General features: G+C 44.4%; 1 protein-coding gene across 11 annotated transcripts in view; it reads left to right on the top strand.

The window, feature by feature from the left end:
* Positions 1–13,055, top strand: part of Mast4 (microtubule associated serine/threonine kinase family member 4) — a 591,291-nt gene that overhangs the window by 428,413 nt on the left and 149,823 nt on the right. The window contains exon 1 of one of the 11 annotated variants that reach the window (XM_028884824.2): positions 8,886–9,541. The exons of the other annotated variants lie outside the window; for them this stretch is intronic. Within the exon in view, the coding sequence (XP_028740657.1) occupies positions 9,504–9,541 (38 nt within the window). The 5' untranslated portion in view covers positions 8,886–9,503. Of the gene's footprint in view, positions 1–8,885; positions 9,542–13,055 lie in introns of those variants that run through there. 11 annotated transcript variants of the gene reach the window in all.

A 13,055-nucleotide genomic window follows, 5' to 3' on the forward strand; every position in this document is an offset into this window, starting at 1 on the left:
CCTCAATTGTTATTTCTTGTCTTGTGATATACTTGTGTTCAGATAATCTCTTAGGATTGGCCATCCCCCACCCCTTACACTGTGTCCTCCACGCTCCCGAGTTTTCAACATAACAAGTAAAGTTGAGGAGAAATACAGACTCTCCATGAACGGGTCATTGTGTCTTGCCATGCTAAATGCCAATGTCCTCACCTGTTTAGTCTGATTAGAGCATTTTGTTTCCCAGCGGGGCAGTCCTGACTGTGGCACAACCTTGCCCTTACCTGGAGCCAGTTCTTGAAGAGATAAGGAGGCCCTGGCATTATACCTGGGTGTCTGGTCCTGAAAAGCAGGCAGAACCTTTCTACTCATCCCTGCCCACCTGTTGATGGTCCTATTCAAAGAGTCTGCTGTGTGAGGAATTCTCAGGCTGGACAGACCTGAGTCTTAGGGTAGTACCTGGTCCAGCCTGATCACTCCAATTAAGTCTGATGTAATTTGGGTTAGGAGAGCTGGGGAGAACTGTTTCCACTCTCCAAGTCATGGACCTATGTCTTCAGTTCAGAAAAACGGAAAGATGGATCTTCTTTTTCCTTTCTAGGAGTCTGGAGTTTGGAAGTATGACCCTCAGACCATCTCAGCGGCCATTCATCTACTTATTGTCTGTCTAGCAAGCTAGTCTCGCTTTGTACTTACTGATCTAGTAGCCCTGATCCAGAGTGCTTAGGAGCAATGTATTTTTGATTTCAGGTATTTTTGGAGTTTGGGATATGAACATAGATATCACTGATGGAACATCCCTAATTAGAAACTACTCTAGAACCCAAAACTTGTGAACATACTCAGTTTATGATTTTCTGGCACTTTGGATTTGGAGTTCTCCGATGAGGGAGCTCAATTTAGATGTAGATTTGGAAGATTAAAGGACAGAGACCCTCCTCTGGTGTGTGTGGCTGTACATTTTAGCTGTGTCTTTCCCTAAGGATGTGAGAAGTGTGCGTTTACACTGTGGTCTTCCCTTCCTGGCATGTCTCTTAAGTGATCTAAATCCTGATTTTTCCAAGTCTAACTTTACCTGGAAAGGCTATCCTTTCCAAAGGATCTCTTTATTCCTAAGCTGCGCTGTCCTTTCTGCCGGGCTAATGTCCTGACCGCACACGTGCTGACGTGTATCGTAGGTCGCTTGCTGTGACTGTTGGATCCCAGCTTCACATTGAACGTAATCGTAACCTGTTAGTAAATATCAACTCCTAGCAGTACAATTTAGCGCTAAGCCTGTGGATGAGCATCCTAGAGCTCACTGGGATAGGCAGGATGTACCACTTAAGCCAAAGATCAGATGCTTCTTTGTTCTACCTTAAAACCCTGAACTATGACAGATGCTGTCACCAAGCAAGCCCTTGGCTTGCTTCATCACAGTTGCCCTACTGGTCCAGCATGGCACTGTCTTATTAATTTCTCCTCTCACACCAACTCGGTGTCCTGCCTGGCCTCTAACTCCTGGAGTTCTTGAGGAACGAGGCTCACAGATTTACTTTTGCACGTAGCGATTTAGGGTCGCACCGTAACCCATGTCTACCAAACGTGGTGCAGCCGTGGGAGGCGTGAGTTGGCTGGATATATGCTGACTAGTTGCTGCTTTGCCTGGGAGACCAGAGGGTCCCTTGGAAATGGTTCCTTGTGTAGCCGGCTAGCTGCCCGCCCGTACCCTTCTATCTTCCCCCACTTCCTCCAGGCCATCTCAGTACCACGGTTCTGCCGCACTGAGGGACACAGGTCTGACCCGGGCTCTTCCCAGCTTCTCTGGTCAGAATGGAGAAAGCTCCAAGCTGCGCAAGCAACTTTAACTTCATAGACGTGCAGATATGCCGTCCAGTGAGACTTCCCTTACGATGGAGAGGAGCTGCCTGCGTCCCTGTCCGTTTAGTGCATTTTCTTTCCCCATTGGATTAAGAACTGGGGTGGGGGGGGGAGTGGGGGGCGGTGCTGAGGCCTCCTGCAGGCATGTCTCCTCTGGGTCACATGCTGCTGAGTTTCCGGGTTGGCCTTTGCTTGTCTTGAAATGCTTTAGAGCTTCTGGAGGTGCTTGATTTTTAACTTCCTTCCTTCCTTCCTTCCTTCCTTCCTTCCTCCCTTCCTTCCTTCCTTCCTTCCTTCCTTCCTCCCTTCCTTCCTTCCTTTCTCCCTCCCTCCCTCCCTCCCCCCCCTCTCAATATCTCTCTCTCTCTCTCTCTCTCTCTCTCTCTCTCTCTCTCTCTCTCTCGTTTGTTTTTGTTTTTGCTTTTGCTCTTTTCAAGACAGAGTTTTTCTGTGTAACAGCCCTGGGGTCCTAGAACTCACTTTGTCAACAAGGCCAGCCTCAAACTCACAGAGATTTGCCTGCCTCTGCCTCCCAAGTGCTGAGATTAAAGGTGTGTGCCGCCACTGCCCAGCAATTTGTAACTTTCATGTTCCAAAATCTGGCATGTTGTCATTGGCTTAGGTGCTAATCTCCAAACCCTAATGATAGCCCCTCCCTAGCTAAAAACAAAAAAATAAAAAACCCTTTATCCATGCCAACACACAGTCTGGTTCACTTGATCACTTCAAGCAATTTTTCTGATTATGTTTTCTGAGGACTCCAACTTGTAAGAACCAAGGAATAAAAGAAGTTTGTTTTTTTTTTTTTTGCTATTGTTTTGTTTTCCTTAATTTGTTTTCTGAGTTTGCATTACTTAAGGTAGTTCTGTGCAGCAGGTATGTGCAAAGATTTTTAACTGTCATAATTCTCAAAATATATTGAGTCTTTATGAACACCACGCTTTCCCATCAGGAACATCTGTAGGATTTGGTGAGTTCTTCTGTTTGTTTCGATCTTGCATAGGTGAGAACAATGGAAAATGGACTTTTGTTCTGCCCTGACATCCAGGGTGTCAGTAAATTTACACTTACCCTTTCTATTGATAATCCAGTTGAGTCGCCATCTCCTGAGCCCCTCATGTGTATCTGGTTATGTGACTCAGAGCTGAAATCCTGATGCATGCCTTCTGTGAAACATGCAAGGAAATCCTTGTAAACCAGAGCTGTGGAGTATTTCCAAGGCACCATAAGCCACAGACACACTCAGTACAAATGAGAGACTTGGATCCAGGTAGCCAGGAGAGGAGGGTCTGAAAGAGAAGTTGATGTTTTGCAGACAGGATCGTGCCTTCTCCAAGTGGGTAGAAATGGTGTGAACAGAGGCTCGGTGACTGTGGCGGCACAGAGATCAAAGAAGACCACAGAGCTGAGGATCGTGGGAGCAGAAAGAGCCAGAGCATCGATGGCTGTGGCTAGAGCTCCAGTGAGAAAAGGCAGTGATGAGGAGGGTGGATCTGAACTTAGTATGCTCGAGTTTGACTCTGGACCCTGGGATGTTGGGCAAGTTCGCTTTCTTGAACTTCACTTACTCCGTCTCTGAAAGAGGGACAAGTAACTTGCTTATTGAGTTATTATGTGTGTAAGCTTCATTACTGTCTCCTTTCATCCTTAACAGGGCTTGGCCTGCTGCTCTCTCATCTCTCATCAGCTTCAGCTTGGCTAATGTGCCTTTTATTTTCCTAATGCAATTACTGGTGAATAAAAACTCTGAATAAATCTTAGCTGTTGACATCACCGCTGTCATTACCGCATGGGGATGAGTAGTCAGGAATGGGGCTGAGGAGAGCTGGGGAGTGGTGTATCTTTCATCCGGTGAAGAAAAGGGGGGATGTCAAGTGGTTCTGGGGAGCTCTGGTCTGGGAGTAGGGTAAGATCTACCCACCAGTCAGCCGGTAAGCCATTGTGTTAGCCTTGCTGACATGTTTTTCTAAGTTTAAACCCCAGGATCTGCTGCTGCCTTTAAGAGAAGTTACGGATGTGAAGTGGATGGGAATCAGTGAGCCATTGGCTCTGAGGGACAAAGAAGGATTCTATGATGCCTCTGGAAAGTGTTTTTGGCTTGAGGGCCATCTGGGTAATAGTCTGGAACCACCAAACCTGTGACGGTGGGAGATGGCATCAGAGTTGCTCCTTATATCCCCCAGACAGTGAAAAGCATATTTATGAAGTTTTGATCATGTTTTAAGGACCATAGAGAATTGGTTCCTGCATTCAGTTCATGCTAAAGGCAAGGGATGCAGTATTGGATAAGACAGGCACTGTGCATCAGCCTCACCAATAAACAGATATCTAACTAAAAAAAGCCCATTGCCAAATTGGTCAGTGTTCCAACAGCTGTAAGCAAGAACTCAGAAGAGGGAGTAAACTTGTGGGCGTGGAGTGGGGGCTGCTTTCAATACTGTGGCCAGGGAAGGTCTTTAAAAAGGGAATGTTTAAAAGGGAGACCGAAGGCTGTGGGAAACATCTGGGGGCAACTGTCTGGGGACATCAAAGACTCTGAGGTAGAGGCAGGGCAAAAAGAAAGTCCCCAGGCAGGAAGTTGAAATTTGGATAATAGGGCATTGACCTGGAAGTCATCATTTACACCATGGGAGGTGTAAATTAGCTTAATCTGAGAGAGGACCGGAGCCTCATTGAAGGAATGGGCAGAAATGAGACTGGGGACAGCAAAGACGACTTTCGAGGGGGACAGTCCCCTATGAATGAAGGGTGCCTGCATGGGAGTGTACCATCCCCGGCACATGGGAGGGCATCAGTGCCCACGGCATCAACAGTTGTCCAGTGATGCGCTGAGTAGACGCTGGACAAGCAGGAACGGGGCGAAGGAAGGAAATCCAAATTGGGCGGTGACCACTTTCTATGGGCAGCTAAATCCAGTGGTCATCCATCACCATACCGAGCCTTATACGTTCTGGCAGCCCAGCAGCCTTTTTGAGTCACATCCCTTTACTCACTGTTGCTCACTCTGTGGCTGCCTCATCCCCAGAATTGGCAGTGACGGGAGTTTCCTTTTTCCCTCCTCCCTGGAAGCTCCAGTTCCTCCCACAGCCTGTGAGTCTCTCCTTCCCTCCCTGCCTGCAGTTGGGGCTTCTCTTTAAAGCCTTGACTCAGCTGGGGGTGGTGGCCCTACTCAGGAGGAAGAGGCAGGAAGATTTCTGCAAGTTCAGGGCTAGTTTGGTCTATATGGTGAGTTTCAGGCCAACCAGGGATAAAGAGGGAGATTCTGTCCCCAGACAGACATGCATACATACCCACATAAAGCTCCAGATCTCCGTGTCCCTAATTCCCCTCACCGTCTGTTAGTCTGAGCCCTGGCACCAGGCCTTTCCCCTGCAGCTGGTTCCACAGGTGGCTGAAACCTGGCCCCACGTGTTGCTCCTCCTTGCCTCTCCACGCCTGACCTGCAGGCTAGGCCCCTCCCTGAGTCCCTGTGCCCATTTCCTCCCACTCCTTGCCTTGCCCAGGCCTGTTTCGTAACAGCTGCCTTTCATCCTCTGTCTTCACGATCTCCATTCTACCTTGTCTATTGCTGCAGGACTCACCCTGCCATTCTCTCATCCACCGTCAGCGCCAACTTGGCTAATGTGCCCTGAAGCCGTCTTGGAGTCAATCCCTTGCCCATGCCACGCCCTGCCCAACCTTTTCATGCATACTATATCCAGGGAAGCGAGGGCTCTCCTCCAAGACCTTGGCGTTTATGTTTATGGTTTTTAATGCTACCAGCTGAGGGCCTGGGCTTCCTCATGGGACAGAGAGTTCTTCCAGACTCTGCAGTTCCCCTTCAGGTTGACCAGGTCTCCAGCCACCAGGAGACAGAGGCAGGTGGATCTCTGTGAGTTCAAGGGCAGCCTGGCTTAGAACAGGAGCTCTCAGATGGTCTGTGCTGCCCTGGAGAGCTCAGGTGTATTGTGATGGGAGAAGGAGAGAGAGAGGAAGAAGAGCACCTTAGAGAAGGATGTGGGAAAGTGGAGAGAGTAGGTTTCGAAAGAAACTGCTCGAAAATAAACCATGAGAATGTGAAGGTGCGCTTTGAGGGAGGTGTGAAGTCTTCATCCTGTAATTGGGTAGCACTGGATACTGTGTGTGTGCTTCTCTGTCTGGCTGTTTTAACTCTCAGGGTACCGGGATAGGGAGGTAGTATATTAGAAGGTCAAAGGTGGGGGACTAGAATGTGTTCATCTTTTATGGTTTTGCTTTGTTTTCTTTACAAATACATCTTGGCGTCAGGAGCTTATATGGTTTCTTTAAAGCGAGGGAGCCATAAGCTTTGAGATAGAGACTAAAAAGCAGATAGATATTGGTATCAAGAAATCCCGAGTCCTGTGTGGAGATACCCACAGAGAAAGAAGCCTGGAATTACACTGGTACTACATAACTCTATGGATAGTCTTCTTTGTAGTCTTCTTTGTAACTTCTTAGGTTAGACTAAAAGTAACTCATCTCTTAGGAAGATTCACATTGGAGGCCCTGAACCCCCTCAGCATAGTCCTGTGCACACCCAGCTCTAGTGTGAGCATGCACGAGGCTATTTTAACCTGACCTGTCTTCACTAGTTGTCATCCAGTCATTTGAATATGACATCATGGTAACCGAATAATCTCTTTGAAAGTTAAGTAGGAGAACCAAGATATTTAAAAAAGGGCCTGGGGCTACCAGGATGAAAGCAGATGAGTGGTGTGCATAACCCCATCTATTAAAATCCGTCACTGTCTGTCAGTAGAAACTGGCTATATATCAGTAGTCACAAATGTGTTTTTCATGACACGTGGGTACATTTTGTAACTAGAGAAATCTCTAAATAAAAGCTCACATGGGCTGTTAATATTTGTAGTTCGGGTACTTTCTGTTTTCTTTCTCCTCTGTCCGCCTGGAAAGTGAGGACGTTCCATCAAGAACTTGGCTGTAGATTCTAAAAATGTTGACCTTAATCCTTCTTATAGAATAGGAGGACCGGAGGGAGTTTTAGCTAGACTTAATGGCTATTGGGCATGCTTATTAGAGAAGGTAATTACACTGATATCAAACTGAACAGTCATATTGTTTTGCCTTAAAGAAAAAAAGAACTTAGCGCAGACTTTAGGCTTTGATCAGCCCTTGAAGGTAAAATGGATTGCTAGGAATAGGCATCATTAATGTTTATCTCCTTTCTTAAGCACCCTGCTGTTTGCTTTGTTATAGAACCCTGGGGATTTCTCCATTCTCTTCCTGTTTTGGTCTTCAGTTTATCAGTGACTCTGGTTTTATTAGCGTAGTATCTTTTATCCACTATAATTGCAGGCAAAAAGCACATTTTAACATAACATCTCAACCTCTTCAGAGCTGAGAACCAGCTCCCCATGACTCTGGAAAGTTTCTAACCCGACACGGAAGTTCACAGTGCAAGCATCTTTTGAAATAATGAATTAGATTCCAGGCAAATCACCAGGGTGGAGAAAGCCACCTGATGGATCACATTGCTGAACCTCCTGTGGTCATGGGATTTGAGGGAAGAAAACTGAACTCAGCAGGCCCATTTTTCACTCTGAGTATTGTAGACACTTGTTTGGCCATGCTTCATTCTGCCTAATTTTAAACGTTACAGCATATGGGTATGTCTCAGAATTGACTGTGTCACCTCCTCAAGAGTCACTCTTAGGGGATTACCCACCCACTGCCGAGTTTCTTGGCTGTTAAATCTGAAGGAAGTCACTGCACCCATAGCTTACATCAAAGTATCTATGCCCCATTCACATTCAACATGTGTGTCTTGTAGAATGCACTACACTAGATGTCTCTACATTGAAAATTACAGTTATTAAATGTTTGATTTTACCGATTCATAGAGAGTGAGGGTAGGGAGAGTATGTTTGTCGTGGGAAAAGCTACCAACTGAGTAAAACTCTCTAGGAAATGCCAAATGAACCCTTTGTACTGTAAAACAATAGCCATGAAGTGGTTATTATGTAATGTTGTTTCCTAAGTCTGAGTTTGATGGCTTGTTGATCTTGGACCTTGAGAAAGAATTCCTGTAAAAGTATTACTTTTACGTGGCAAAATTCTAGACTTTTGGTGCAAAAATCAAAAGCATCTTCCAAATAGGTTGCCTAGACAAAACACTGGGCACCAGAGTTAATGATAGACAGAGTCGACTTGATTTGCATGTGAGGATCAGTTATCCACTTATTTCCCCTCACCCTGATGCCCATCCACATAAACAGATAACCCATTCACCCCAGACTAGTTTTGCTGTACTGCTCTAGAGGGCAGGCCAGGTGGCCAGTCACCTGGATGTCACCTGCCTTGGCAAACTGAACAACAAATGGTTGTTGCGAATTTACATTTCCCATATACGGTAGTTCCCTGAATGGGGAGTGAGCTCATTGTCTCAGGTGGCCAGAGTGGCAGATGGGCATACAGGAAGTTCAGACTGCTTTGGGTGGAAGTTCATATGATAGAGTCTGTGAAAGAAGCTGTTGTGCTTATGAATCATCATTCTCTCTGTGTTTTTTTTTTGGGGGGGGGGGGTTCTGTGTCTGGGGTTAGATGTTTAGGCCACAGCTTTAGTAAGCACCAGTTGCCATATTTTTACTGTGTAGCATTACTTCTCAGTAGGTGTATCTTGGGTAAATTAGCCTCAGAAGTCAAGACATTTTAAGCTGAGAAAACAGTGTCACTTCCCTTTTTTTTTTAAATTTTAATTAATTAATTGGTTTAGTATGTGCGCACACATGTGTATGTGGTGTGTGTGTGTGTGTGTGTGTGTGTGTGTGTGTGTGTGTGTGTGAGAGAGAGAGAGAGAGAGAGAGAGAGTGAGTGGACATGGCAGAGGACAACTTTCTCTCCTTCCAACATGTGGGTCCCAGGAATTGAACTCAGATCTACAGTGCGTTTACCCGCTAAGCTGTCTCACCAGCGGGGTGGCGCCTTCTTCAGAATATAGGCTCAGACTGGAGACGTGCTCCCTTTAGCCCATTTCTTAGATCTGATGGCTTTGATGCCAACTCCTATCAGGCAGGCTTTCTGTTTTTTTTTTTTTTTACAAAGATTGCCTATCACTTTATGCCTTCTTACAGGGGCTCTCTATGAGCGGTCTGAGCAGTTCTTCCCTGTTGAGAAGTTACCTAAAAATACTTGTCTACCATCACACTTGGGGTAAACTGTGGGTTACCATACAGGTACTTAACTTATTACGCATTAGTGTGACACCATGTTTTCAAGACATTCCTAGGCTCTGTGCACATCTGTGGAATGGAACCCAGGTTGGGAATCCATGAGGGAAAAGGGTTCTGACTCTTGGCACCGAGAGACATTCAGAAGTATTGAATCGGAGCCAGAGTAAATATATGTGCCCTTTACACCCTCTTTCAGTTAGCAAAAATCACTTCTAAACACTTACTCTGGCATTAAGGAAGCTCGTCATGACCTATTGTTCCAGAGAGATTGGAGCCCTGTTGTAAGCCAGTTCTTTAGTTCCCGTGTGAGTGACATACTCAGCCAGGAGCTGAAGAAAGAGCCTTCGCTTTGCAAACCTTCCATTCTTATAGGTGTGCCCAGCAGGCAGTGGCTTGTAGCTGTTCCTTCAGCCACTTAACAGGTTTGATTTCAAATCTATTTCATAGAGAAACTAATATGGTTGGAGGGTATTCATGGCCCAGCATGTATGGACTTCGTTGGGAAGTCCCAGGTGTGTATGCGTCTTAAATGCTACGTTAAAGTCATTAGACCTAAGTGCTTTTGGATTTGCTGTTGCTTTGTTGTTTGTCTTCTAGCCACAGATGAGGTTTTCAAGATGTAATAGGAATTAGATCAAGGAGGGCGGGAACTCCAATCCTGAGACTAGGTAACTCCTTTTGCTGTCTTACAAGCTCTAAAGAGAAGCCAAGTGTTTGTAAACTGGGCCAGAAAACAGGGAAGCCAAGCTCGGGAGGAGTTACTCGGAAACATGGGAAGTTAATTACAGTTAAAAATACTTAGAGGGGGTGACTTATGAGTCACGCATCTCTGTGTGACCCTTTTCCTGCTCTGGGAGGTTGCAGATGAGCTTGAATCACCCTCTGAAACCTGATAACCTAATAACCTAATTGCACTCTTTGACTTCTGCAGATGAGGTCCAGGGCTTGCTTATATCGCCACAGCTTTTTGTTTCTGTCCTAGTACTCATCCAGTACCTTTTTATATGACCAGGGTTATGATAACCGTCTGGGAAGTAAAGATAGTATATGACATGATCCTTTTAATTAAGTAGCCCAGTTCAGTGGGGTTATAAAGAAATGTAGACAAATAATTATAGCAGGGTACAATAATCAGCAGCCTCAGCTAAGGGGGAGGGATAGGGAGAGTATCTGCTGAGGGAATCTGATAGGAATTGTGCTAAATCCTCAAAATGGTGCTATAAAGGTGACAGTATTATAGTGATGATCCAGATGACGAGTGGAGACTCAGAGAAAAGATGCCCTGGTCCCCACGTCTCACCAGTATCAAGTGGTGAATACTGATGGGTGCTTTGCCATCCCGAGTCCTATGGAAGTAGGCTGCAGCAGTAGTCTAATTAGTGAAAGTAATGTTTGTAAAGCAAGGCTATAGTGTGTTAATTTTACAGAACGAGCAATCCCCTCTTGGCGATTGGGGAGATATTTGTGGCACAGAGAGCTCTGATCATTTTGAACTTGGCTATAGAAATGCCACCTGCTGTCTGAGGGGAGGGAGTGAAAAAGCAGAAGTAGGGTGTACTTTGTTTTAAAATTGCCACCTGCTGCTTCTCCTTCCCCATTAGGGGAAATTGTATATGTATGCTCCAGCAATTTCCCCGTCTTCAGGCATCACAGCTTATAATGGTGTTTGAGTGGGCTTGTGCGTTTCAAGAGAAGTGTTGCTTGGGATGTGGTTCTGAACAGCTGCTATTGTACAGCCTTTGAGGAACTCCCCACTGCAGCCAGGCTGGTTTTTCTGAGATTCCCCTCTAGTACAAAGGCCTGTGCATTCACTTGAGCGTGGGTGTTCTGAACCTATGTAAAACCTCCGCTGATGGGATGATGCGTGTAGTTCATGGCCTAAACAGACAAAAGTTATTGCATCTTATTTGGAAGTACCAGGAGAATACCAGGAAAAAAGAACCTTCTAGGGGGGTTTTAGAAATGAATTCTTTATAGACTTCTTTTCTTTAAAAAAAAAAATACAGTAATTTCATTTGATAATACTAAGCTAATTTCTTAAGAGGGCCATGGTTGATGGCACTTATTTAAATACACCTTTTCCTCTGAGAAAATTACTATATTGAGAGATTGAAGAAGTAACTGCTTAGAAATGTATAAAATAACTCTATCAGAATAAACTATAAATAGTCTACAACATACAGAAGACACGGATACTGTGTCCAGAATTCTCTAAAGCAACGGAACCCCTTCTCTCGGATTCCTGTGTTATAATATTTGAGACCTTTCTAAGGAATTACTGTCCTTTTCTGAAGACAGTAGAAGACAAATCTTCCTTTGGGGTACTTTTTAACTGCTAAAGGTGTTAGTTATAGTAGTCCATGACTACTGACCCAAGTCCAAGACTGCTTCGGATCACTTTACATAAGGAGGTAACAGTAGATCTCACTCACCGTAGAAAGTCCAGACAATAAAAGGTGTTTCGTTTTCTTCTGAAATCATGTTAATTAATGTAGATTGTTTATAGATGGCCAAGTTTGCTTTTTAGATATGGTGTTAACTAAATTTTAACAATTGACTGTCATATCACTAATTCCAAAAGGAATATATAGAATGTTTCTGTTACTTCTGCAAGTTTTAAAGTTTTCATGGTGTGATCATGTTAATATGAGATTAGAATGAGATTTTTACTTTTCCCCTGTACCCTTGTTTCAACGAAGATCTGCTTTATTAAACCTTTAGTGCCTAGTGCTGTGGCTCATGCCTGTAATCCTAGCACTCAAGGCTAAAGCAGAAGGATTGAAAAACTGGCCAGCCTGGGCTACATAGTGAGTACCAGGACATCCTGGGCTACAGACTGGAACCCTGTCTCTGAAACAGTAACAACAACAACAACAATAATAGTTTCTCCACAAGGTCCTTTCCTCCTGTTTCCAGATCTCATCCAAAGTACCCTGCTCTATTTATCATCCATTTTAAACTTAATTGTTATGGGAAAGTAATAATATATGGTTGTTATCACATGGTTGGTAATGTCAAGTCAAGTAGCAGGAAATTGCATAAACAATATTTGAAAGAAAAGGCTAAACATGGATTTGTGTGGTTCATATTAATATGTAATAGCTTTGATACTACATAGATGAAATTATTAGAAACCTAAAGATAGGCAATTTTACAAGTGGGAAATGGTTAAAAATAATTTGAGATTGTTGTTTGGGATGGAAACAGGACCAGGAAGGAGAAATTTTACTAACAGTGTGTGCAGGTGTAGGGCCCGAGGTTTGAAGTGTAGACTGCGGGCATTTGTAAGTTCTTAAAGCCTGGAATTTTTCTAGTAAAAGAAGAATGAACAAAACATGCATCTTACAAAGGATGAACTTTGGGTGGCTTATTTGCTTTGCAAACAACCAAGTCTTTCCAAATATTTTAGTGTGTTTGAAGTTCAGGGAAGTTTGTGTAGCATTTAAGTGTTAATGTGACACCTGCAATGGATGAAGAATGGGGAAGATAAAAATGACCCTAAGGAGGAAAATTACCCCCAAAGCCAATGCTCAGACCAAACCATGGTTTAAGACCATGCGGGTTCTGTTTTTTCTCTGACTATTTGCATAAATGAATACACAAACCATAAGATGAGTATCTTTTTCTACCTCCTGTTTTATTATCTGCTTCCCTTCTTTGAGATTCTTTTTAAATACTCAGATTTACAGTGGTTAGATTTATAGAAAATTTGAAAAATATCTGGAGTATACAAGAAAGTCTGTTAGAACCGGGCCTGGTTGTCACGGCTGTCATCCCAGCTCCCTGGGAGGCCTAGGCAGGAGGATCACAAGTTCATTGCCTGCATGGGCTGTATTCAAAACCAGTGAGTTCAAAACCACTGATTGACTCAGTGAGGCCTTATGTCAAATGAAAACGTCAAAATATGGCGAGGGGTAGAGCTTGTTGGTAGATAATTGCCTGGCATGTGCAAAATCTGGGTTCAATCAGAAGGACTTGGAAACCAAACCAAACCAAAACAGGGGATCTAGGAAAGGGAGGGAGGAA

Source organism: Peromyscus leucopus, chromosome 11, assembly GCF_004664715.2.
Source record: "Peromyscus leucopus breed LL Stock chromosome 11, UCI_PerLeu_2.1, whole genome shotgun sequence".
Taxonomy (NCBI): domain Eukaryota; kingdom Metazoa; phylum Chordata; class Mammalia; order Rodentia; family Cricetidae; genus Peromyscus; species Peromyscus leucopus.